Source organism: Alligator mississippiensis, chromosome 3 (assembly GCF_030867095.1).
Source record: "Alligator mississippiensis isolate rAllMis1 chromosome 3, rAllMis1, whole genome shotgun sequence".
Lineage (NCBI taxonomy): Eukaryota > Metazoa > Chordata > Crocodylia > Alligatoridae > Alligator > Alligator mississippiensis.
The window spans coordinates 171212092-171239541 of record NC_081826.1 but is presented as its reverse complement, the minus strand read 5'-3'; the positions used below and the strand labels follow the sequence as shown (position 1 = coordinate 171239541).

At 40.7% G+C, this 27450-nt stretch overlaps 1 protein-coding gene across 3 annotated transcripts; it reads right to left on the bottom strand.

The window, feature by feature from the left end:
- Positions 1-58: 58 nt before the first annotated feature.
- Positions 59-24947, bottom strand: C9orf72 (C9orf72-SMCR8 complex subunit). 3 transcript variants are annotated; one of them, XM_014596358.3, is made up of 11 exons: positions 24868-24947; positions 21321-21810; positions 18386-18445; positions 16005-16100; positions 15265-15329; positions 12893-12965; positions 5376-5492; positions 4002-4237; positions 3430-3487; positions 2793-2902; positions 59-2688 (listed from the first exon to the last, which is right to left on the bottom strand). In XM_014596358.3, the coding sequence occupies exons 2-11, from the start codon at positions 21762-21764 to the stop codon at positions 2502-2504; spliced, it is 1446 nt and encodes a 481-aa protein (XP_014451844.1). In that variant the 5' UTR covers positions 21765-21810; positions 24868-24947; the 3' UTR covers positions 59-2501. The 3 variants fall into 3 exon arrangements, with proteins under 3 accessions (XP_014451844.1, XP_014451845.1, XP_014451846.1); XM_014596359.3 differs by lacking the exon at positions 18386-18445; XM_014596360.3 differs by lacking the exons at positions 59-2688; positions 2793-2902; positions 3430-3487 and having other exon boundaries at positions 4058-4167.
- Between the last annotated feature and the right edge of the window lie 2503 nt (positions 24948-27450).

Sequence of the window (27450 nt, the reverse complement as noted above, 5' to 3'; positions counted from 1 at the left end):
TTGACCTTGTACGCAGTATTATGTTTCTGTAAAAAAAGATTCAAGAGAAGCTCAAGAGTAACAAATAAAATAACATGTGCATTTTATTAGAAAGTCTTTCTTCTCCTGAGCAAAAAGATTTACAACACAGCATGCAAATGTATTAATAAATTATTTCACTGTACAATCTGTACCCATGACAATAGTGCAACAAAACTAGCAGCTGAACAAATTTCCAGCATTTAGTTATTTCAGTGAACACTAACATATTTTCAAACAACAGAGCTTCAATGTTAGTAGTGTCAAAGCTTTATCAAGCTAGAATGATTAATTCCATCTCTGCATCTAAAACCAGTTGGACATCAACCCCTTAATTACTTACGTTTCAGAAAACTGAGTCAGATATTTTGTCAATTATGCCCTTTTCTAGTTGGCAAGCTGATTAAAATGCAGAAGAAAATTAACAACAAAAAGGTAAAATAGAATCTGAATCTTTATATCACTGAATATGTCAGCATAATTCTAACAATGGCTTTCCTCGTGAGAAACTGGGGGAAGGGTATCCAAGAGCTTGATATATTTTGCAAGGTTCCTACTTAAACTCTTTAAAAAAAAAAAGAAAGCCATAAATTGACCACATGTGATTATACATGTAATCAGGTAACTGAGTAGACGAATAGCAAATTATGGCCATTTGCATATAATTGACTTTCATGTGCCATCAAAATAATTGCACATGCAGCTCTGGTGTACACCTGCACATCCAAGTTGTTTAAAAATTAAGTTCTAAAAATCTGGATTGCAGAATACACTTTCCTAAAAGAAAATGATACATTTTGGACATTTGGTATTTGACAATATCCCTTTTTAAGGGAGGCAATACATGAGAAGCATGACTGTCTTTCACCTAACAGAACAGGGTCATAGAAAATGGCTAGTTTAAAGAGAAAACCATCTCATCATAAACTCCAAAAAGGGGTGTAGTAGGAAATCAACAACTTTACTTAGAAATACAGGATAACAAGGACAGTTCTTTGACAAGTAACCTCCAATCATTGCACTTACACTAATACATTGCACTTCTAGAAGTAGATTCCTACCTTTGGCAAAAAAGCAGCATGCAATGCAGATTGATTATTGATTACAGCAGAGCATGCAGTATGATGACAAAATCTTGAACGTCTCTAGGAAACTTAAAAATTAATTCAAAAGTTCAGATTATTCAAGTAAGAAATAAAAAGTGAAAAGCAGGTAAAATATATGTCCCATCTTCTTCCTACCCTTTATCTTCTCCAAGAAAACCAGAACAAGCAACAGAGGTGAACTGGAGATGGAGGAAAGATTAGCATCCGAGCAAATCAGGTTTGGCTTTATCCAAGAACTTCACTATTCATATTAGTTCACAACCACCTCAATTTATCAGTTAAGTTACAATGAATACATTGATAAAAACAATATGAAAAAAAAATAGCTGTCTGTTTGCATCTGTTTCCAAAAAGAAAAGGCACAGGTGGTCTAATGTCTTAATTTGGCCCTTGCTCTTATTAATAGAGAAAAATAGCAGCAGGTTATACAAGAAAAGATTGGCAATTGCTATTCAAGCATAAAATCAAATTTTGGTGTTTTGTGTTTTGAAAGAGGTCAATTATGTTGGGTCATTAAACACTGAAATGCATGATGGTCCAACATAATCAGTGACAGAATATCCTGCTTGGCACTTATACCTACAAAGCAGCAAAAATAATGACCCAGTTTTAAAAGCAGTATTTTATCCATCAGTTTTATTCTATCTATCTGCAAAATGTTAGCACTTTGCTTCAAAGAATGACACTGCAAAGCACACTCCTCTCTTGCCTTTTCAAGGTTTTAAAAAAATTCTTCAGCTTTGATAACCAAAAGTTTTCACTGGAGTTGGAATAGAGGGGAAAAGGAAGGTAGATTTCATGCAAACATCACAGATGACAGAATAAAAGAAGAAACAGAAATATCTCTTTTCCATTTTCTAGTTCACAGATGAAAGGGCCCCATGCTGCAGGGCAGAATTTGTTTTCTACCATACTAGGAAATACAATTAGCAGAATGGAGGAAACTGACATAAAATTGAAGGAAAGTGATGTTGTGGGAGGGAGGAAAGGAAGAAAGAGTTGTGCGATCTCTTCAGAGAATATAAAAACCCTTCCTTTAAATTAGTTTAAGCCAGAATGTTCTGTGATTCTGAAAACCTCAAATGTGGCCAAGTTTACACAATGAACCTCTAACAAAATCTGCAGAAATATTAATTTCCATTGGGGAACATGTACACACACACAAAACAGGGATTCTTCTGAAAAAGACTTCTTTGATTGAAGTGACTCTCCACCTAATAATGCTGCCTGCTCACTTCTGATGGACTGTAGTGTTACTTTATTTATATAATGCTGCATAAGAGAAGAAGGACATAGCTTGCCCAGAGGGAAGTGGTGTTTATGTTGGTAACTCGTTCAGCAACATCCAGAATTGCAATACCACACACCAATGTATTGTTAAAATGTCATTAGCACATCACGTTCCTGCATACTAGTGTAGAAGGGTCTCCCAAAGATAAAGGAATGTAGACCTGGTTTGATTTTCTCAGCTAAAGCCATTATTATGTTAAGATCGCCCTCTGCTGTTAAGTCAAGGTCTATCTTTAAGCTCCGAAGAGACTTAAAAGCCTTTTTTCCTTTTTGCCTGCAAAAGTAATGGAACAAACAAACATTTTTACAGTGCAGAATGATTTTTAGTGAACAGCAAGATATTCCCATACCCCGCCTTTCCATTATCTTTTTACTTACGTGTCATCTTCTATGTACTTTATAAGAGTTAAAGCTTTTCTGTGAAGGACTAACAGGAACTGTGCAAGGAAAGTACTCCTCAGAGACAAGCCAGGTTTCAAATGAAAGACCTGTTAAAAGTAACAGTAGAAAATTAGCTAAACATGTTACATGTTAAGTTATATCATTCAAATTCCATCCTAAGAACGAATCTAAACTTAAGTTGCAGTTCTCTGAGGGTTCCTGCAGCAGGTACATTGAGCAGCCAGGCACTTTAAACTGAAAACAACTTTTAATTATACTCCTGGCCAGGGAACAATCCCATGATCTTGCAATTCTCCCTCACCCCTCTGCACTCTAGTTCAAAATATTCGCTGCTTTGTGCTATCTATCCATTCAAAGGATCACAGCATCAACTCAAGAAGGGTATGTGGGCAGCCTATGCAATTTTGATATTCTTGCTATGTGTGTCATACATGCTTTGAAGGAACTTGCAACTAGCAAGCAATTACATTTCTGCACAAACTCATATATTTATTTAATGCCAATTCAGTCATTTGCAGCAATGCAGGGAAGGATCTGTTTATATTAAGCTATTTGTTATGCAGAGCAATGCACTGCTTTTATCTTTTGTTCCTTCTGAAAGGGCAGCCATTACCTGATCTAGAAAGGCTTTTACTAATGTATCTCGATGCAGGACATCTTGAAAGATATTCCTATGAAAAAACAGGCAAAAAAAAAATCACGAGGCAGCAATGAATGCATTATATTGGTGCATGACAAAAAGAGTAAATTCTTCCAGACAAATAACTATAACAACATTTGAAATAAAAATACATTTCAGTGAGTTATTTTTAAGAATATAAGGCAAAGTGACAGCCCTGAAGCACTAAATGGATAACCATCACTTGACTTGAAAATGAACTTTACTGTACACCGTCTTTATTTAAAACCAAAATAACCAAACCCCCATTAAAAGATAATTAACACACATTAAAGAACAAGTGCTAATGAAATATTGAGCAATAATTTTGTTAATATTTTAAACTTGCTATACACTGTTTCCCTCCCATGAAGAACACAAATACCAGGCGGCTTATCCTAAGTAAAGCAGTTCTGAGTAAACATAAATAGATTTTATTAGCAAATATATGCTAATATGTAAAGGCTATACTAATACACTCTTCTGAGCTATATAATTTTGAGAAAAAGTACAGGACCAGTACATACAAGTCAGGTGTGAAGCTTTCATCAGTATGGATAATGGTATCCTGAGCCATCTCTTCATCTGAATTAGCTCTCCAAAATGCTGTCAGCTCAGACCTCATATATCGCCGTTGGTTATATATATGTTCATGGCAGGGAGGCATCTGCTTCACTGTGTTGACATCCACATCTATATGTGTAGTGGGATATGGAGCATACATTACTTGACGAAAGGGCAACACAAAGCTTCCAGTCGCATCCTGTTACAGTGAAAAGAATTAAAGTCTTCTAGTTACAAGAAAGAACAGGTATCTGAAAAGACAGTATTAAGGAAACAGACTTATGTTTTAAAAATATTCACTTCAGGAGCAATCTGAGGTGCGTTTATGTATCTAATAAAACTGTATTGTTACACTGGATAAATGCCTTAATATAGATAGAAGCATTGGAAGGAATCAAGAAGTAGTTTTACATACATCACTGTGTGGCTGCTAGTGACACCTTTCCAGTGTCAATGCAAATGGTACAACACTAACATGACATATTACATGCACAAAAATCAAGGCAATATACAAGGTTAAAAACAGCAATAGTATAACCTAAGTGTGATTTTAAGCAAGCAGTATCCTACTGGCCATGAAAAGGGAGTGGCATGGAAAGGGAAGTAGCCTGTGCCATACAAAGATGGTTTAAATTACTCCCATTGTGGAATAGAGGGAGACTAAAATCTAGATTATGGCTTCTGGCCTGCTCCTGCAGTAGCATAGACTCACTGTACCTTTTTCAGGGATTACATCTAAAGTGCAATTGGGTCTTGAGCATTTTCCCTTCTTTACTTTCTATGCTCCACTGTATTGATCTTCTGCTCCCCACTTCCAGTTTGACACATTGTGCTGTTGTTTAATAATCTAATTCTTATTTTCCTGTCATTTTACAATTGTGTACATCTTGCCTGGCAAATTCAGACCGAAACATCTTTGAGCAATATCAGTCTTATTTTTTTTAAACAAGCTCCAAACATTTCTAATAATTATCTGAAAGTACTTTTCCTAGTACATTAACCTACTGGAAACTAACATTCTTTTTGGCAAGCATGATTTACTTAGTGAAGGCAACTTAATACCTTTCGGCTCAATAAACAGATGTATTCCCAAAGCAAAGGGACAATACAAACAAAAGTATCATCAAAGAAAAGGGACACAGTAGCGACAAGCTGAAATGTTAGCAGTCTTAAAAACAAAAAGCCATAGGAATAGGGATAAGCCTGGTTCTAAACACTGATGGAAGAAATCAAATGAAGAGGAAAAACTGTATCAACAACTGAAATACAGAAGGATTTTTCTAGCTGGAACAGAGTAAAATTTAGCTGTGCAACACTTAAAGGCAAAATGGACTTACCTTAAGCAATCCTTGTACAAAGAGCCCCGACTCATATTTGAAGGAAGACTCATTTCTACAGAGTCTGGAACACTTCCGTTCTGATGGAGTAAGGAAGAGACAGAGTGTCCTCACTATCTGTAATATTAAAAGTTATGTTTAAAAAAAAAGAGCAGACGCTAGTGAAGACTGCACTGATTTTAGAACATAGCTCTGGACAACATTTGACCAGAATTAACATATAAATTTCAAATGAATAATTAAATCAGAACAACTCACCAGACTAAAATAAAAATGCAAGTTATACTACTCAAAAATGAAGTAAACTAAAATAGGTGTTAATGGATAAGTGCAGGCAGCTTGGGTGCTTGGGGACCAAAGATCTGCAACCCACCGCAGGGGGCTGGATTGCAAGCTCTAGCCCATGGTGGGAAAGTTGCCAAGCCCTGATCTAGCAGATCTATCATTAGCCATACTGAAAAGACAGCATGGTCTATGCCCCAAGGCACCTACAACTTGAGATTATGAACTGCTGAATGATCATATGCCAAAAACAGCAGATAATTTACAAGTTCAATAAAATTCTTTCTTAAGAATGAAAAAAAAAAAGAGATGCCCCTGTTGTATTTACTTTGCAAACAAATATTTGAGGTAGAAGTGCAAAAGTGAGTGCACCTTCAGAAAGACAGACAAACAGAACATACTTGCATAGACTTCCTCAAAATACAAGTACTTGTTCTTTTGTTTAATACCAGTCTCCTCTGGCTCTTTCCCCTCACACTGCAAACATACTTTCTTCATTCCCAGCCTTCTAAAACTACCACCTTCATCTTCCTTTTATCTTTACAATGATTACATGTGCTATATATAATTGCTTTTAGAGTTCCTCTCCTCTGATTCCAAAGTAGGCTCTCCTTATTTTGGCTTCCATCCCCAGCACTCAAATGAAACTGCTCTCAGTCTCCAATGACAACTTCAGCCAAATCTTAGAAAGTGTCCAAAATTCTGAGCTTTCTTGACTTGCCAGCCACTTCATTAAGTGGCCAAGCTCTTCAGAAAATTTCATCTTTTCTTGGCTTTGGCAACCTTCTGCGGTTCAAAGAACGCATACATTTAGAAGCACTGGTGCAACTTTTAAGAGATATGCCCTTGTTCTACACCGATATAGGCTTCTCCAGCTTTTTTGTTTGTTTGTTTTAAATATCACGCTTGCTCAACATTATTTTCAAAACACTGTGATACTAATAAGACTCATTACTGCAGCAATGCAAACTTCAGGTGTCGCCCTTCTGCCACAACCCTAAAATAATGCTTAGTAGTCTTGGTCAACAGCTTGTCCATCATATTTCTCATGCATATTTTGTGACAACGAAGCACATTTTACCTTTTATTGATTACCTGGACAGAGATGCCACCATCACAAAATTTTCAGTGTAAATCAAAACATGTGATAGCCAAGGCAATCTACCTTTTTCCCGTATTAGTTTTCCTGCAAGTCACGTAGCATCTAATTTGAAAACATATGTATTCTAAATATAGTTTGTATTTACATTTACATAGAAATGTAGTATGTTGCATCAGGGGTTTTGACTACAAGTCCTATTCATGAATTAGAACACCACAGTACTAAGCAGTCTCCTATACAAAGCACAACCTCGAAGAGCTTACCACCACTCTCCCTGCTGTTGGAAGCATGTCCTATAAATACTGTAGTATAAGAGTGATGTTGTAGCTGTGATGGTCCAGAAATTATGTGGGAAGCAAATATTTCTTAGGGTGATCTCTTCTTGGACCAATTATGTAGTTGGGATAAAGTCATATAAGCTTCTGAAGCAAGACATTCTTCTTCAGGTCATGCATTCATGAACGTCTTGCATTTGAAAGCTTTTCTAACTTTATCCCAACTACACAGTCAGTCCAATTAAAAATATGACTCTAAGACATCCTTGCCTCTTTCATATTAATATGAGCATGCACTATGCATGCACACACTTGAACAAAACTACCTCCCAGTTCTGTAAGAAGAATCTATTACAGAAAAAGGTTCCAGTCCTGTAAAATAATCTGGGACTCTGTGATTACTACAACATAAATAAGGAAAACAAAAAACGAAGTGTGGGAAGATTCCTTCTCCATAACTGAGGTTCTCTACACATATTACCTCTATGGAGGCACAGTGTAGGCATCTTATGTCACAGCTTCACAACTCAGAACTATGTATACCAGTGGTCACCAACCAGTGGATCTTGATCCACTGGTAGAGCTCAGAGCCTCTTGGAGTTGATCTGAGGCTGGGGTGGGCTGAGTGCCCATGTACATGCATGTATGCGCCCCAGCCCAGTAGGTCAGTCAGTGGAAGAGGGAAGGGGCAGGGGGCTAGATAGAGGCCGCCATGGTGAGGGAGTGCCGCAGAGACTGGAGCAGGGTTACGTTGAGTGGGGCCCTGGCCAGGTGGGACTTACCTGCTGGGGAGGTAGGCCCCCAAATAATTTTTTCTCCCTCTGTCTCAATCTGCCCCCCCTTCCCGCCCCACAGACTTACCTGCTGGGCAGGGGCAGGATGTGGTGGCAGTGCATGGTAGATCTTGGGTTGGTTTTAAATGCCAAAGGTGATCTCCTACTTAAAAAGGCTGGAGACCACTGATGTATACCAATGCAGTGCCCAGAAAATACTGTAATTCATATGTGCTATAACTAACACAGAAGAGAAAAACTCCTATGCCTTAATGGCAGCATATGAGTCATTAGATAGCAAAATCAGAAAAGTTAGAAAAGCTGGACATATACAAGTCCATGGGACCAGATGGGATACATCCTAGGATGCTGAGGGAATTGGGTGATGTCATTGTACAGCTGCCACCCATCATCTTTAGAAACTCTTGGTGATTGGGAGAGGTCCCAGATGATTGGAAAAGGGCAAACATAATTCCCATATTTAAGAAGGGGAAAAAGGATGATCCAGGGAACAACAGACCAGTCAGCCTCACCTCAGTACCTGGAAAAATCATGGAGAAGGTCCTCCAGGAGTCCCTTTCTAAGCACTTGGAAGAGAAGAAGGTGATTATGAACAATCAGTTTGGATTCACCAAGGGCAAGTTGCCTGACCAACCTGATTGCCTTCTATCATGAGACAACTGTCTCTGTGGATACAGGGAGAACAATAGATGTGGTGTACCTTGATTTTAGCAAGGCTTTTGATACCGTCTCCCAAAACATTCTCACAGGCAAGCTAAGGAAGTACGGGCTGGATGACTGGACTGTAAGGTGGATAGAAAACTGGCTGGAGGGTAGTAATTAATGGTTCAATGTCTAGTTGGCAGCCAGTATGAAGTGGAGTGCTCCAGGGTCGGTCCTGGGGCCAGTTTTGTTCAATATCTTCATCAATGTCCTGGAAAATGGCATAAAGCGCACCCTCAGCAAGTCTGCAGATGACACCAAGCTGCGGCAGGGGGGGGGGGGGGGGGGGGGGGGGGGGGGAGCAGCTATGCTGGAGGATATGGCTAGCATTCAGAGTGGAACAATCCAAAGCACCAGTCCAGGCTGAGGGCTGAGTGGCTGGGCAGCAACTCTGTTGAAAAGGACCTGGGGGTTATACTGGACAATAAGCTGAATGAGCCAGCACTGTGTCCTTCCTGCCAAGAAAGCTAATGGCATACTGGGCTACATTGGTAAGTGTGTTGTCAGTAGGTCTAGGGAAGTGATTATTCCCCCATATCCAGGATTGGTGAGGCCACATCTGGAGTACTCTGTTTAATTTTGGGCCCCCCATTACAAAAGGATGCCCTCCTGAGGTCCCTTCCAGACCTAATTTTCTATGATTCTCCATCCAGGACTGTATTGGGACACAACCTTGTCTTAACAATAGATGTCAACACATCTCCACTGCTTTAACGGTCAACACCTCCCATAATGAATCCAACAAAATCCATGGATCCTACACTTGCATTTCTCAAAACATGATACATCTGATCCAACGCACCAAATGGCCTCATAGTAAACTACATGGGTGAAACTAGATGGAAGCTATGCACTGGAATGAACTATTTAAAAATATAAAGGACTGGGACATACAAATGTTGGTAGGAGCCCATTTTTCATAGAACAACCACATCCTTTCTGACCTCACTATCATTGTGCTCAAGGGAAATTTAAAAAACACCCTTAAAAGATGGGCTTGGGAGCAAAAATCCATATGCTGGCTAGACATGAAGAACCAAGGACTAAACATTGATATTTACTTCATAGCACACTGTACTTTACCTGATTCCTGAAATTCTTCCTTTGCACTGCAGGTGATAACCACCCTCTTCCCTTTTGAAAGGTTCCTGACCTCTCATTAATCAAGTTTCTTTTCTTTGCTTAATTGTCTGCTGCTCCTGGGAATCTCTCGCTTCCAATTTCACAGTCCTACACATTGTTTTTAATCATCACTGAGCTGGCTTCTTTCCTCAGACCCGACGAAGAATGCCTCGCATTCAAAAGCATGTTTAACTTTTATTGGACCAACTGAATGGCTGGGATAAAGATATCACATACAAAAATCCTTGCCCCTCAATTCCTCAACCAACTGGGGAACAACATCACTCCAACACTTTCAAGACAAGATGTTACTACAGAAGCCCATTCTGTCCTTTGAATCAAATGAGTAAGTTAGAGGACACATGTCGAATACAGTCTCTGTGGATCTGGAGAAGGAACCGTCCAAATGAATCGGATGCACCAGTGAAGAAAACCTTGTTTCTCTATCATTATTTCTTTCTGCAGACCTCAACTGCAGATGGGTAATTGAATTGACAAATAGCTTTAACAGGAATAAATTGGAGATCTACTGAAACAAGCATCTTGTCTGTCTATTAAGGGCATACTGAAGTATAGATTCAACCAGAAATGAAATGAAATCTCCTGCCAGAAATCAGTAAGTTTTAATAGACATATTTCAATAGAGGCAATAGGGGGAGGCACACTTTGTGCAAAACATACTTCCAATTCATATGAAACTGGCATTTCTGAATATTTACTTATCACTTTGAAAGAGTCTAAGTAAAAAAGAACTTCCCCCATTTGGTTTCTTCCCCACAACAACTAGGCAGGTTTATCCCTTATTTTTCTCTAATAACTTTTTTATGGATTCAAGCTACATAGCTGCCTGCCAAGTCAGGGAACTCAGGGAAAAAGTAGACAAGAGTACCATTCTTATTCAAGTGAAAAATCTGTTATTAGTTTAGGAAAAAGGTTTAAAACAGGGTTTCAAAATCATCTCATCTTTGTGAAAAAGACTTATGTGAAAGGGAGAAGGTTGTCTCCCATTAGAGTTTAATCAATCAATTGTGGCTGAGAGCACAGCACCTGAGAATGCAGCTTTCAGAGACAAAAAAAATATAACACTATCCTGATATTCCTGGCCTTTAAGCCTAGTCCTCCTTCATTAAGGCATCTGGCCAGTACTCTCTATCTTTGGAGTATGGACAGCAGACAGGCAGTACCCTTTTGAAGGGTGACAGTTCCAAAAAGTCTAGCACAGGGGTGGGCAAGTATTTGGGCTGGACGGCCACTTAAAGAGTTTTGGTGAGCTGTTGGGGGCCCCTGGGGGCGGGTGGGGGGTGGAATGGGCTGCTGACCCAGTCCAGCGTGACTGGAGCAGGGAATGATCCTATCTGGCCCTGGGCCAGTCCATTCCTCACCCACTCCCAGGGGTGCCAGATAGAGCAGGCTGAGCCTCCATGGAGATCAGCCTGGGACCCTCCCCCAGACAGGGCATGCTTGGCTAGGCAGATGGGATGGGGCCACAGGCAGGGAGTGGTGTCTGGGGGTGTGGCCCAGGATCATGGAGCGGTGACAGTGCAGGGCCAGGGCAGAGCCACAATCTACTCCCCACACATCTCTGCCCACAGAACCAGTGCCCTTTGTAGGGATGTGTGGGGAATAGATTCCAGCTCTGCCCCTGGCCCCAGCCCCATGCTGTCACAGCCCCAGTTCCTGCCTGCTCCTGGATGCCACTCCCTGCCCACCCACAGCCCTATCCCATCTACCTGGCCTGCGGGGGACTCAGACCAGTCTCCATGGAGACCCTGCCTCCCTGCCCACCCCATCTGGCACGCCAGCAGTGAGTTTGGGGTGGACAGGCTGGAGCGTCCAGGCAGCAGGGCTAGGTATAGTGCTGTAGACTGGCAGCAGCAGCTGGAAGGAACTGCCATGGCAGGGGCTACTGGGAAGCTGAGTGTGGCTGCCACGCTGCCCCCACCCCGCCATGAGCCCAGGAACAGTGGAACTGACTTCACATGCCATGGCCCAGGCTGCCCCACATGTCTGGGCTGGAGAGGGCAGGGGGACTTACTGTGGGATGGACAGAATCCCTTGGTGGATGGATCTGGTTTGCAGGCTGTATTTTGCCCACCCCTGGTCTAGCAAATGTATATTTCAACAGCAAGCTATCCACTGTAGGCCTGCACACATTTTAAGTCTGGACTGGCACGTTGCATCTCCCATGTCGCCAATGAAAACTCAAATATGAACTGAACTTCTAGAGAATTAAGCTATTTATTTCATTTAATTGTATTACTTACAGCTAAAACTATGAGGAAATAGGATCAGAATGCATGGATCCTACATTCGCATTTCTCAAAATCTGATATATCTTATCCAATGCACCAAATGCTCTCATGGAAATCCTATGGGTGAGATATAAGCACTAGGCACAATGGTTCTCAGCCTTCTTAGGTTCAAGACACCCCTGGTTAGACACGACACCCCTCAGAAAATACCAGGTCTTAACTTGTGATCATTTCTTTAATACAGCAATTCTGTTGCAAAGAACTCTGAAAGACCACAACAGGTCAGAAGGCTTTTGACACAATGGATTCCTAATTTGAAATCTCCGGGTTTATTTTATGAGTTGTGTAGGTTTTTGAATACCTAACAGTGCTCCCAGTACCCTGAAAAGCATCTCACCCCAGGGAGTCGCATCATTCTGGTTGAGAATCACTGCCCCAGCAAGCATACATTTTTTAATATACAAGTGGCCCTGGATGTTTTGATGACTTAAAACATACTGTGCAGAAGCAATTCACAGTGGAACAATTGCCTTGGCAGGTAACTAGTCAGCACAATAAAGTTATACAGAATTTTGTTTGTTTAGTATTCACTTCCACAGTTAACTGGTAAAAAAAAAAGTCAGTCTAGATCCCACTAGTTTACACATTATGGACAATTTAAATCTAATTCTTAAATCCTACCCTTGAGTACAGGCCTCAGCTTTTATGCTGGGTCAGCAAAGGGTCAGCAAAATGAAACTGGCTGCTAAAAGTCATCAGAACATGATTGATAAGCCCTTTTTCAGACTATGTCATCAATTACTAGTGCACCCAATTCAAGACTGATAGCAATACAGTGCTGCCATCCATACAATGCCAAATGCATTTACAGGCAATTTAAAATTTTACTGAAAAAAAATGTTTTGTTTCCCATTACCTGCTACTTCTACATTGCTGCAGATGTGCTAATAATCACTATCCAACCCAGTGAATCACAAAGTGCATTTACCTTATTAACTTTCTCTGTGCTGCTACCTACAACTACAGAGCAACCACAAGTCTGTAGGTGTGAACTGATGGCACTGCAAATTAAACAAAATACAAATTAATACATAACAGCCCACTTTCCAGCAAATCCTTCATCTTCTAAAAGCATGCTTTTAATATAAAAAAGTCAAGAGCCAGACTTACCTTTACCAAAACCCAAATGCATTTTGGAACTAAAACAAGATTCTCCAAACTTAAGCAAACTTAAGATGTAATATTTTAAGTTACTATAGCATCTAACTCAGTTATGTCTTTAACAGCTAAAGCATAAGATCATTCATTCAGAATCACAGAAACATAGGGCTGAAAGGAACCTCAAGAGATCGTTTAATCCATCACCTTATTTACTGGCAGGATTAGGAATGCAGGGTGCCTGTACGAGTACTGGGAGGCTACTCCGACACACTGTAATTACAGCGTGTCGGAGCAGACTCAATGACTTGATTAATCAAGCCTGCTGCAGTGTGCTAATTAGCATGCTCCAGCCAGCCTCTGCATCTCATGTATCAGCACCCCCCACGCTTCAAAATGGCGGTGGGGTACTTTAACTAAAATTCGTTCAATGAGCTTTAGATAAAGTGCCCCCACCACTGTTTTGAAGTGTGGGGCACTGACACACGAGATGCTTCAGGTACTTTAATTATGGAGGCTTTCGAAGCTGCTCTAATTAAAGTGCTCCCCCACATCCCTGGAGCACATGTCAAAACACCTGCAGAGACTCTGTCTCAATGTTTGGATGACCTGTTCTTAAGGACCTTTAGGTAAGGACATCACTTTTACACACCCTACAGTTAGACAGCTTCTCCTCAATTCTCAAGGATAAGCCAAAGTAAAAAATCATTTATCTTTAACATGAAGAACATGTATTGTAGTGTGTTTAAACCACTCTCGTGTGTACAAGGAGTCTAATCACATAGTCAGGTCTGGGCCTAGTAAATTAAGTAAGTAAAATATATCAGAGCCTTAATCCCATAGTGGACTTTGCACAAGCTATTATATCTCACTGCAAAAGAAACTAGGATCCAAGAGAGTACGTGAACACTAAGGAGTTCTCTACCTGTGAAAAAACATGTCTGCAGCTGTATTTTGCATGTTCCAAAAGGAATACATAACCACACATCTGAAGTGGTCAGAGGTTTTTTTTTTGTTGTTGTTGTTGTTGTTGTTTTTTTTTTATGGGCACTTGATTTTAATGCAACAAAAAAAAAAAATTATGACAAGAGCATGCCAAGATTGATATTTTAAAACTGCAAAAGTCAGAAGTCTCCCTTACCCCTCAGACATACAACTGCGAATAGCACAAAGCAGAATGCTCAACCTTATGCACCTTGTGGCTCTGCCAGCTTTGTTCATGGAATCAGTTTTATTATTGCACAGGCACATTGTAAAAGAGTAAACAACACTCAATCTTGGTATCAATATCTTAATGAAAACCAGACATTTACCTATGACAATTATGTTTTAAAAGAGCAGTAATAAAATGCTACATTGTCAAAGGATCAATTACTCTTGCCATTTCTTAGTTGGATTCCCCTCCAGTTAGCCATTTAGCGATATTACTTTAAATATTTCTAAAAGTTTAGTAATCTCACAGGGTTCAAAACCTAGGAAAAAGCTGCAGAATGCTTTAAAACGGGATGTTAACATCTTCAGCATTTGGACTTCTATGGTGGTAATGTGAGAATGTTGACGATGCATAAAAAACCCCAAAACATTGCTACCTCTTTGAAGTAGGTATTATCTAAGTCAGGTGATTATTGATGGAGAGGTTTTAAGGAAGAAGATGGCCTATTAAAAAGCCTCTTAAGTATGGAAGTGTTGAGCATTATTAAGTCAATACATGTTTATGCACTAATTTACTGCTCTAGTAAACTGTTTTTATGTACAAAAAAAGAAAACTTTTATTTTAATGCAAGTCTGAAAAATATATGTAGATACTATTAGCCACCATTTCTACAATAACCTAGCCCCCCACCTTCAGGTACTAAATAACCCAAAATTTTGTTCTTTATTTCTTACATCCTTTTTAAAACCATTTTCAAAGTCATATAATTCCTTTCAATTTATCTAAAGCAATTATTTCAGTGATGATAAAGTTATGTTTTGCTGAACGTATGGTTTAAGATTTATCAGTCCCTGACTATTCATTTAAAAAAGAAACAATTTTTGCAGTATCTTACAGATAAACATATGAAGAACCTATAATCAGTACTAGCAGGTTTTTTTTTTTAATTTCCCCAAAACTAACCCTTAACCATGAATCCAGGCAACCAACTGAAGAGATACTAGCATCAGCTATTTCACAATGGCATAAAAGAAAGAACAAGACCATACTTTAGAAGAAAGCCTTCATGGCAACTGTCCCCAATGTCATCATCACTTAAGACAGTGTCACTTATCTAGAATGCAAGAGAATGAAAAGAAAAGAAAAAGTTTAGATGAGGATATGCAATACACCAGAAAATACATCATTTCCTATTCCTAAAAGTATTTGGGGATAACCCAAGAAGATCCTGAGTCATTTCTGTTTTGGAAATTTTAAGAATTGAGTATGTTATAAATCACAAAAAATCAGTCTTACATTTCTGAATGAGGCCAGACACCAAGAGAGGAGTAGTTATACCATTACTCTAATTCCTCCTCCACTTAAAAAGGTAGACTGTTTCCAACACAGCATTTTCCTAGTACGCTATCCAGAATAGTTTGTACTGGTCCCAGTGAAGCTGTTTCCTTAGGAACACTGCCCCACATTCTAATGGATCTCAATATTAAGATCTACTCCTTTGCTGCAATATTATTGCCAGTGGAATATTCTTTCCTCTCCCTTCATAAAAAGAATACCACCATTCAACAGCCATTTTAGCTAGAGTGCTGATCAAAATTGCTGCTAATGCTGTGATAATTCATGCGGCATAAACTATTACCAAAAATACCATTTAGGAGAGCTTTCTTGCACCAAACACTCAAAATGGATAATGATTTCTGGGAACAATGATTTATTTTACCAAAGGCAGCACTAAATAGGATGGGCAGAGGTGCTTCCTTTTCAAAATGCAGCTAACATAAGAACTTACATCTATTTCTTCTGGAACACTATGTGATTTCATAGATGAAAGGAGTTCCATTACAGGGATAACTTCTCCTGTCAGCATTGGAATGATGCTCTGGCCCTGGGCAATAAATAAAGTGTTGTGAAGTAAAAGCATAGCATGCAAGATAGAAAGCTACTAGCCATAGTGCAACACCAACAAGCCATGTAAGTTTACTTTTCTGTTTTGGGGAAGGCAAATGATACATATGTTCAACGCTAGTGAAACAGAAGCAAACAGCTGATTATAAACCAGTGGTGGGCAATTACTTTGGCTGGAGGGCCTCTTAATGAGTTTTGGTGAGCTGTGAAACACCACATGGGTAGCCCCACCCTGGTCACCATATTGGGACTGGAAGTCCCGCCCCCTAACCCCTGACCTTTGCCACCAGAAGTCCCTCCCCTTGCCCTCAAGAAATACTACTTTTGGGAATGGAGGGTTGCCATTTTGGAACCAGAAAAAAAACAAATCATGCACTAAAAGTTAAACACCTACTATAACATATTTTAATTTTATTACAAAAAATATGTCATGATTTGTGCTTACATACTATATATAGAAGGAAATGTATAATAACTCAAAAAGAAAGTCTTACCCTTATATATACATTGTGTGTGTGTGTGTGTGTGTGTGTGTGTGTGTGTGTGTGTGTGGTGGGGGGGGAGGGGTGTTGGGGAAGCGTGTGCATGTATGGTGGGCTGTGGCTGTGTGTGAGGGGGGCATAGGGTATGTTGGGGGTATGTATACATGAGGGATTGTGGGGGCAGGGATGTGAGTGTGTGAGGCTTGTGTGAAGAGAGGGGGTGGGAACCCCGCACACACTCCCACCTCCCCACTCCCTGGTGGTGCTCAACACCCACTGCCTGCAGCTCCTGCACTCATGCAGCACTGGGGGAAGCCCAGCGCTGGTTGGCTGCCTTGGCAGCCTTCTGCTGTGCAGATCCCAGGACTCTGCCAGAAATAGAGGGGAGCCCTGGCCCTTGCTCCCCTGTGAAGTCCTGGGACCTGCACAGGATGATGACAGGAAGGTAGCTGGCTCCCGCACGGGACTTCTTCCCCTAGTGCTATGCGAGCATTGGACCTGCAACCATGCCATGCAGAACCCCCGTGATAGAGGTGGACCAGGGAGGCTGCACTACTCACTCCCATGCACAGCTCTGACCAGAGCCACAAGACACTGGGCATCAGTACCTGCATGGGGCATGAGTATCCCAAGTGTCCCTGTCTGCTGCTGGCAGCCCGCGGGGCCTGTGCACCATGGGGGGTGGAGGGGAGGGGGAAGCGTGTGCACAGTCCCTTCCCCCTCATACCCACACCCTGCCCAGCCGAGCTACACGCTCCCGCCACCCCCCTGGGCAGAGGCTCCACACTCCCTGCCCCCACCCAGCTGTAGTCCACCCCACCCCCATCACTTTCTTAGCTGCTGCCCAGAGCAAGGGGGATGCCAGGGGAACTGAGCAGGTTCCCTGGGGTGGCTGCATGCTGGCCAGGCCAGGCCCTTCTGCCCATGAGGGTGGGAGCAAGGCACAATAGGGTATGTTGAGAGGTGTGTGTATATGTGTGTTCCTCAATCCCACCATCGTGGGAGGAAGGGCTGGGCTGGATACAATTTGCTGGTGGGTGCCCATGGGCTGGATGAAAGTGCCTGGTGGGCTGGATGCAGCCTGCGGGCCGTATTTTGCCTGCCCGTTATAACCTGTTATGTTAATCTTCTGAATGAATTTTGATTGGCTCAGACAAGACATACACAATTTGATCATTTTACCACAGTGTACCACAAATGCAGTTATTGGCTAGTTTTACAATCCCAAAATTAGATGTTCTAGAGAAGCAGACAAATACATTTTCATTCAATAATTACATGCAAAATGATTTCTGCTATCTTTCCTTTACAAAGAACTAGGGTCACATTTTCAGATTGAGGATGTCCCTTTATCTCATACCTGCAGTCTACAACCACATCTCTGTTTCAAAAGGAAGGCCTCCAAGCATCAGCTTTGTATCCTCACAGGTTAATGACCTAGGAAAAACCTACCTTTGACAAGGAGAACGTATAAATCTATGGAAGCTGTCAACTTCAGAGATTTTCAAGTACAGATAAGTGGTTTCCCTTATCTGAAAGATAATATTCTTCAAAGATTTTTCACTTTACCCATAACGTGATGGGAAATATTTTCCTTCAATATGTTCATAGTTTCCAACATCATATCTTCACAAAGATTGCCTCCTGTGCATTGCAGGCCACTCAGCCAGTCCAAGGCATCTTTCTGGATTTCAAAAATAAGCAGCAGCACCAACTTCTAGAATCAATGGTTCCAATAAAATAGTTTTTTGATGGTGTGCTGTATGCAATCAGTCGCTCTTACCTGATCCTCCATTCTCTCTGTGCCTTCCAAGACAATCTTCTGGAAACCTTCTTGCCTCTCCTGAGCAAGAGAAGCAGTTACTTTTCAGAAAAATTATAAAAGCCATGGTACGTCTACACACATATGCACGCAAGTATCAACTGGTAAAACTTTCTTCCCTGTAGAGTCATGCTTCTTTGATTCACATTTTGATGTTCAAGACTTTTTCCCTTTACAGAGTTCACAGTAGTGACAAGAGAAGCCATTTTATACTATATAAAAGCTCCCTGACTACCCATTAATAAATCTTTAACTTGTTTGGAGGTAGGTGTAAATAAGACCAAATTTAAAAAGAAAAATGAAAAAAAGATGTAAAATTCATCCATGATGATTTTCAATTTTTAGTTGAAAAGGAATAGTTTGATCTGTCCTATCACACGGCAGCACAGATCTTTTGGAAGAAGCTTATTTACTTTCTACAAATGGATGTATTCTCACATTAGAGACGCTGAGAAAAAAAGAAGTCTTTAAAGCATCTCAACTTTTCTAAAACTAAGCACTGAAGATCTCCATGCAAGGTTCAAGTTACATCACAGAATACACAGGAGGTCGTGTTACTGGCTCAGTGGGAATCCCATGGCTTCAAGTATTCGGAAGTTTAGAAGAGAACATAATCAAAACATAGCTTATTACAACAATATGTCACGCCATCTGGTACGTAACCTTGGCCCTAATGAATGGCAGCATCAGTCACTACACTATCCCAGGCAAAGATTCTACAAGATCCAAAGATATTGTCTTACAGAAACTGAAGAGTTGCCATGTCTTTAGCAGGTTTACTCATTAGCCTCTTATTAGTGAGCTACTTGAGGCTGATCAGCTGCAATGGGAATAGAAAAGACAGGCAATTCCTTACAACATACAAATAAAGAATGAGCTGACTGCAGCAGGATTTCCCTTCCAGGCAGCAATAAAACTTACTTCACTGAACCTGAAACAAGTGCTTGTGGAAAAACAACAATGGTACCACACTGATCTCTTTACGGCACTTCCATCCTTGACTTTGGTTTCAATGAGAATGCAGTTGAAGTTGAACAAAGCACTGTACACATCTCTTGTAGAGAGATAGCTGATATTTCACAAACATAACACCTTCAATAGCTAATTTCATAATATAAAGCCAAGTTCCATTCTGAATGGCTTCTAAGGTAGTTGCTTGTCTATGTCCATCATTCTATCCACTGTTTTAGAGATTTATCCAAAACCTCAAGTGAATGTGTCAGTTCAGGATATTATTTCTAATCTGTACCAAGTTTCTCCTCTAAGGAAAGTTGGATGGTCAACAATTCAACCACAGTTGGAACAGGAAGGCATGATATCCATTACAATTCCAATGGCCTCCTTGCAGGATAAGGCGTCAAGACATTCTTCTTATGTACGCTGGGTTGCTCCAGCAGCTTTTATTTTAAGAATAATAATATTTGGTCAGATTAAACCTTTTTAACTGGACAGCTTTCTAAGAAACAAGTAAATAAAAATATAGCAATTTATGTTTCTTAATCTATATTTTAGAGCACTTTTTCACTCAGCTCTTCATTTTCCAGGCAAGAGTAAAGTGGAAGAGAGATAAGATGTGTTCAGTATTCCTGACTACTTTCAGGATCATTACTGAGCCAAGCAGCTTCCCTGTTCCACAAAATAAAAAGACTTCATGAATGTAGGTTTAGGGACTGACAACTGCTTCTGAAAAGAAACTGTGACATGGAAGGAAGTAAGGAATAAGTTGTACCGATTCTAGAGAATCAGTATTTCATCTTGAGTTTGATCATTCTGCCTCAATTGTCAGAAGACTGAAGCAAGAGATATGTAACAAGGAAAGTACTTGTCCAAAAGCACAAGAACCTGCTAACTGATGGTTATTAAATAATAAACTGCTAAGCAAGTTTATTTCAAGTTTATCTTCCAAAACTTGAGTTTTGGAAGATAAAAGTAGGCATAAAATTTATGTTTATATTATACTGAAAAATTACAAGACTGCAAATTATTAGATTCCCCTTTGAAACAGAATGACTAAAGTATCAAAATCGGACACATCAGTAAATGCAGTATTTACTGTGTAGTTACTATGAAATAAATAAATACTTTTTTTACATTAACAAAACCTTGTCATTTCCATTTATATCTTAAGGATAGAATTTTAACTTTATAAAAGAATATCTAGTGTGCAAGATGAACTAGAACTTCCTCACCTCAAACTGCTACTTGGCAACTTCTGTCAACAAAATTACAAGATACTTACTAGCTACAAAGCACCAAGCATACTTTAATTTAATAGAACCGACTCTAAAACAGCTTTTACTGTAAAATGAGACTGCTTTTTATTTTTAAAATGTTCAGTCTGTAGAGAAACTTCTGAAGTGGACTCAGAGATGAGGCCTCCCGCTGCTGAACACAATCTGATTAAGAAAACTCATTTGGAATATCAAAGGCAGAAGACATTTGGACTAAATGAAAACTTTTCTTTCCGCTTCTTGCTTTTAGTTTGAAAGTATGATTCTGCATTTCCTAGGTTCTCCAGTTAGTTTTAGACAATACTTTATCCCCAGAAGTTCACATTTTCTTGCCAATCTGAGTATAGACATGGGTTTAATGTGCAGGGCACATTAAGATGCTCTGTATAAAGGTTCAGTCACAGTTTTTCCTGTTTTGGAATCAGACACAAAGCAACTTTCTGAGCGATGCTGAGGATGTATAACTCCCAGTAATTTCAAAGGCACATTGGCAGGATAAAGGTTTGTTTTGTGTAGAGGTGAAGAATATTTTCTAGATGGAATTTTCTAGATAACACCACAAACAATATTATATGCCTCTTAAGTTTTACTTTTGTAAAATATGCCTTCCATACAAAAAGTTAAAGCCCTTTGCATATTTTTGGTGTAATGAAGAATAGACCTACCTTATGCATCCATATCCTTCCTTTCCTTATAATGTGTGTTAATCTATCAACACACACTCTGTGAAGAGGAAGGTAGAAACTAAGCTCAGTTTGTGGCAGTATGATTGATAGTCCATATGTACTTCTGTCCCCATTCCAGTTCCCATCAAAGATTAATGAAACAATAATTACTCCTTTTTCTGCCAAGACAAAAAACTTCACATCTATTGCACCACTCTCTGCATTCCGAAGTATTTCCCCATTCAGTGTGTGGTTTGCAAGGAAAGTTATTTCCCCATCGCTGAGAAGCACCTGTTCCGTTTTTGGGGCCCAGATGTGTCGTACTCTAGGGCCAAGAATATTGTCCCAGTAAGCAAAAGTAGCAGCTAGTAGTGGTGACTCTCCAGTCAGTGAGATCTCTGTCTTTGCAACTGCAGGAGAGGGTGGTGGACACAGTGTCGACATGACTTCTTTCTAATTGTCACATCATCAAAATCCTTCCTTTTGTAATCTAGAAAAATAAATTTAACAAGAAGTGAGAGTAGCATCCATTTATCAGTTTCCCCATTTTTGTTATCAAATGAGAGTTCACAAATTTGTCCTCCTCTGTCTGGCAAACCATTGATTGTAATCTCCACCCATGGAGAAAGTTTACATATGTACCTTCCACTTCAGTTTTGTGTACAATCTGTCTCAGATTTGGTGCATACAACAGCCCTTAGAGAAGGAATAAACACCATGCCTTAGTCTCTTTCAACTGTATATTCAAACACACTAAAAATAAGAACAAAAAAAGCCATGGCTAATTTAGAAATACTTATGCATCTTAAATAGTCATTTAACTAAAGAATTAAATTCTTCAGGCACTTAAGAATTGTCATACACTGAATTAACAGTGCTTCAAATTACGAGTTACCAATTTAGATAAAGTTTGTTCAGGATCCCAGATAACGTGACAATGTATATTAGTTACTTAAAATAAATAGATACATCACATCCTATTATGTATATACCTCACAGGATCTCCCCAGGCCTTACATTAAAGCTTTACTGTATCATTTGTTAACATATGAAGAAGCTAAATGTTTGCTCACTAAAAATTTAAAGCAAGCTTCTGCTTTAAAGAGACATATACTTCATTTTTCAGACAGGAAGTTTCCCTTGAATCAGTTCCACAATTATCTTCCTTGTACAATTCTCATACTTGAGCAGCAACTACTTATTCGTGTCTACATTGTACTGTGGAAGGCAAGACTCCAGTTAGATTCAGACAACAACTTTATTCACCCCTGGATAAATAATCCCAGTGATTACACAAAAGCTTCACTCTTTACTAAGTATTTTAAGGCTCTACACTGGGAACCCTGTGGCTGGAAATCCAGTTGCTGCCGATTTTATTGAAAGAATAAGGCGTTCAAAAAAAAACCAAAAAAAAACTCACCAACAAGAAAACACAAGCACAACTCCCTCACCATTCATCATTTTAACAACACAAGCACTTCAAAGGGGCAGCAAAGATTGCATCCCACCTCTTGTCGAAAGTATCAAGCTGTATACAACCAAAAATATCTACAGACTTTAGGGAAAACAGGCTTGCTCATAGCTAGAAAGTACAGGCATTTGAGCTCCACAAGAGATAACAGGGTATGGTGGGACCAATATATGCTGATATATGAATAACGTATGACAAAATATTCAAAGGGAAAGCTGCAATGGTCTGAAATTTAAGGTCACCTCACCCTGAAAATTAATTGGGACTGAGAGCAAACAGATGTTTTATCAACATTAATCAAGCAAGCCTCAAAACATAATTTCACTAATCTAATAAACCTGCAGTGTTCAACCAGTACCTTAAAATATATATATATAAAATATAAAACACCAGTGAGTAAGGGATACATCAGTTACAATGGAATAGCATTCAAGAGTGACAGGATCTGGGATCTAGGAATGTAATACATGGTTAAAATTACACCTCTTTTTACATTTCTAAGGCAAGTATCCCTGTTTCCTGGGTGCTTTCTACTCCTGCATGGCAGGAATGGGAGGGGGAAATGTGTTTTCAAACATTTTTAATGCGTTTCTACTTGATGAGCAGGGATCCTGGTTTTGGCTGATAAAAAAATCCCCAATTTTGGGGTTAAAAAAAGTAACCCAAAATCCACATTTTTCTGTGATCAAAATGAAACACTACTATACGTATATCTATCTATATATATTAGTGGTGTTTCATTTTAATCACGGACAAATGAGGATTTTGGGTTACTTTTTTTAAATCTGAAAATTGGGGAATTTTTATTTATCAAAGAAAACCAGGATCCCTGCTGATGAGTCACAGATGCAGGTCTACAACCAAGATGCATCTACTCTAGAAAGTTTTGCTGTTTTTAACTATGCCAGCATTGTTTTTGGAAAGACCGTAAAGGTGCTTACCCTTACCTACTAGATAACTTAAGTGGGTTTCTGTAATATAGGCAGTTTATTACAAGCTCATTTGGCAGACACTCATTTCTTTAAGGGCAAGGGAATCAGAAATCCCAGTAGCCCATACCAAACGCTGTCGGTGCTGGGCAGCAGTACTGGCTTTAAGTTTGGAGCAAGGTAAGAAACCAGAAAGAGAAAAAGCACAGAAACTAAGAGATGGCAAACTGCTCATCCTCTAAATTGATGGGACCTGTCAGCATTGCAAATAGGGAAGAAGCTGTTCAGTAAAAAAGCAGAGATGAGACGCAAACAGGCAAGTACACACTGCATCTCCAAAATTAGCCAGGCAGTTTGGTGGCTTAACAGCCTTTAATACTTATATCGGCCAGTGGGCAAAAGGACAGCACTAGCTGGGCTAGTTAAATGGACACCCTCCCTCCCCAGCCAAAACAAACCAAACCAAACCACACACACCAAACCCCCAAAACCAAGCTTTTGTGAGTTGAAATCTGTGCTAGATATATGCATGCGCGTGTGTGTAGAACAAATTTCATCTCACAGACTCGCATACGCATTCACACAAGCTTGTGCTACCTGCATGCGTTTAACAGCTGCCCACGCACGTGCGTACCCACAAAGTTCACCTCATAAAAACGTGTGCACATGCATACACAAGCTTGTATGAGCTTAAGTCTATGTAGGTGGGTATGTACAGAGGCACGGGCAGGTGTTTAAATTGCCACCCACTTGCCCTGTGGTCAGTCTGAGCATCAAAGGTGAAGGCACCAAACCTGCCACCTAGTTTTGGAGCGGGGTGTGTGGCACAAACTTTTAGTTACACAAGCTTACACAAGCCCGCACACAGAGGCCGGCAGGTGCGCGGCGCCGCTGCCCTCTAACCGCCCTGGTGCCAGGCCGCCAGAGGCAGCGGCTTGGGCCGAGCCGCCCACGCTCCGGCACCCGCGCAGCGCCCCCAGGCCCGCGGCCACGGGGCTCCGGGTGAGGCGGGCGCGGCCGGGACTCGAACCCACGGCTCCACCAGGCGCTATTGTGGGGGGGTCGAGGCCGACCCGCCGGGCAGCGCGCACAACCCGCTCCCTCCCGCGCCCCAGCGACCCCTCAGACGCGCGGCAACCAAACTTACGGACGAGCTGCCACCGCCTGACGCCGCCACCCTCGCGCATGCGCAAAAACCACTCGGCTCTTCCCCCCCTCCCACCGCGGTTACCAGGTGCGAATCGGCGCATGCGCCAGGGCCTCACGGCTTTGCGCGGGAGCCGGGTGAGCAGCGCTGCCCTCTGGCGGAGCCGCGTGGCCATGGGATCGCATATTTTTGTCCGCGCTGCTTAGTGCGCGCGCAAGCATTTTGGGCTCAGCCCCTACGAAGCGTGAGACTGACTTGAAAAGCAGGAGCGGGGGAACAGGGGCGGCTTTAGCTGTGCCTTCTGCCTCAGGTTCAGTTTTGGGTTTTCTGCCAAAGGTGTACCCTTCTCACTGGAAGGAGGATGGTTGGTCTTGTACCACGCCACGCCTCTGGGCTGGCCTGGCACCTTTGGTTCGGCAACTCCCTGTCAAGCCTGGGCTTTGCTTCCTAGAAAAAAAATGCTTGCTGTTATATCTGTGTCCTCGTGCCGTCGGAAGGAGGGCAGGGATGTGATGCTCAGGTCATTAGATGAGAAGTGAGCTTCAGGCCACAAAAGCATATCTACTCTGCCCTGCCTTCTTGACTTCAAGAGGCCAACCACCCCTCAGGCACAATGGCCACTGCCAATGACATACAGGCATCCTGGTTTCTCTGATTTCAAAATATCCCCAATTTTTGGATTAAAACAAGTAACTCCAAATCCACATTTTTCTGTGATTAAAATGAAACACTGCTATACATACATGTAAACAGCTGTAAAGAAGCAGAACCACGCTGCCTTTTTGTTGCATTATGTCCCCACCTTTTTACTAGTTAATTTCATTATTTTGTTTTACTAGTCAGTTTACTCGTTTATTTAATTTTACTAATTGATTTCATTATTTTGTTTTTTTACAAATTAAAATAATGCTTTTATTTTTATACAGTGTTACTCATAAGATGCACAAATACATTTAATTACATTTTATACATTTTATTCTATATTGTGCATCAAATTTATCTGCAAAGATTATGTTTTGTTTTGTAAAAAAGGAAATGTTCCAGTAAAGTTATCCAAAAATCTCTATAATTTTTGTATGAAGACTGGGGGAAGTGTCAAAACCAGCCTCCAGTTACAGAAGTGGTTGAAACTGAATTTGCAGAAGGAACATAGTGATAGATAAAGATCAGGCCTCAAACTCAGTAGTGCTGTAAACTGGCCCGGCATCTTTGATTTCACTGGTGATGAGCTGTTTACATGAGCTCTTAAATTTGACCTAATATATTCCTTTTCCAACAAGTCTCAGGTACTAAAAGAACAACAGAATTGATAGTTATTTGTTCTTCATTTCTTCAAGTTTGCAGTTTACATTTTGTTCTGCACAATGCAGTGGTCTAGCAAGCAGAGTAGGCACCCTAGGCAAAATAGGGAGGGGTGGGGGGCGCGAGAAGGGAGGGCGGCACAGTTCCAGGAGTGGGGGGTGAAGGGCCTATGTATGTGCAGCAGTCTTACACGTGCTGGGAACTCCTAAACAGTCCCTGGCTGAGCTGCTCTGCTTGCCTTAGCTATTGCTGTTAAATCAGCAACTGCAGCCAGCAACTATTTTGGAGTTCCCAGCAAGGGTAAACTGTGGGGCTGCTATTGCTGCTGGGGCATTGGCTCTGCTGGGGTGGGAGATGATTCCAAAGCCCCTCCTAACTTTGCACCTGGGCCTACTGGGGCAGTGAAACTAAACTGGAGCAACCCGCCTCCCATGGGAATCAAATAACAAGCTTTCAAGTATGAAGACTGCTGTGAAATGCCAGGAAATCGAAAGCTAGGAGCATACAGCTTTAGCGGTTTGGCACTTTTGTGAAGTGGAGCAGCTTTCTCAAGAAGAGAGTCTGAGGCATGGACTTCTATTATTGTTTCTGCCATGCACTTGTTGAATTATCCCCCAATTAATTCAGGCTGCCCAGCAGTACCATACAGAGACACCCTACGTATGCTACCTTTCACAGTGGAAGTATAGCCACCTTACAGCTTATTGATATGTAGACAGAAATACATTAAGGCAGCTTCCCTACTTCTGGCCTAGGAGACCATACCCATGAAACAAGTGAAACATGACTTAGTAAATGGATGTTATAGATATGTGGGCTCTATAACACTGAGCAAGTCACTTAACATCTCTGTACCTCAGTTTACTAAACTGCAAAATACTTTGAGAGCAGTGGATAGAAATCACCAACCACTATGCACTGATGTTAGACAAGTTACAAATATTTTTCCTTTTAAATAATATCTGTGGTTCTTCAATTGCCAAGTTGAGGTTGCTGCAGAGTGAGATTTCTGTCTGTTGTAGCAACTCTGACCTTTGTCTTTTTGGTTTTTCCTTCAGCTCTTCATGTTTCTTCAGGCAGACAAGACAATAGGAATCCCATTTTACATGATCTGAAAAGACTAATAATATTCCTGCAGGTGCATTTTGCAGAGGCAGTAGAAAAATGGTGACAGACTGCTGTGTAAGCAGATCTTTTTTTCCCCAAGCAAAAAATACAGCTGGTTGCAAAGCTCAATGCTGCATGTGTAAATAAAAGTTAATTAAAAGAAATATGAAACAC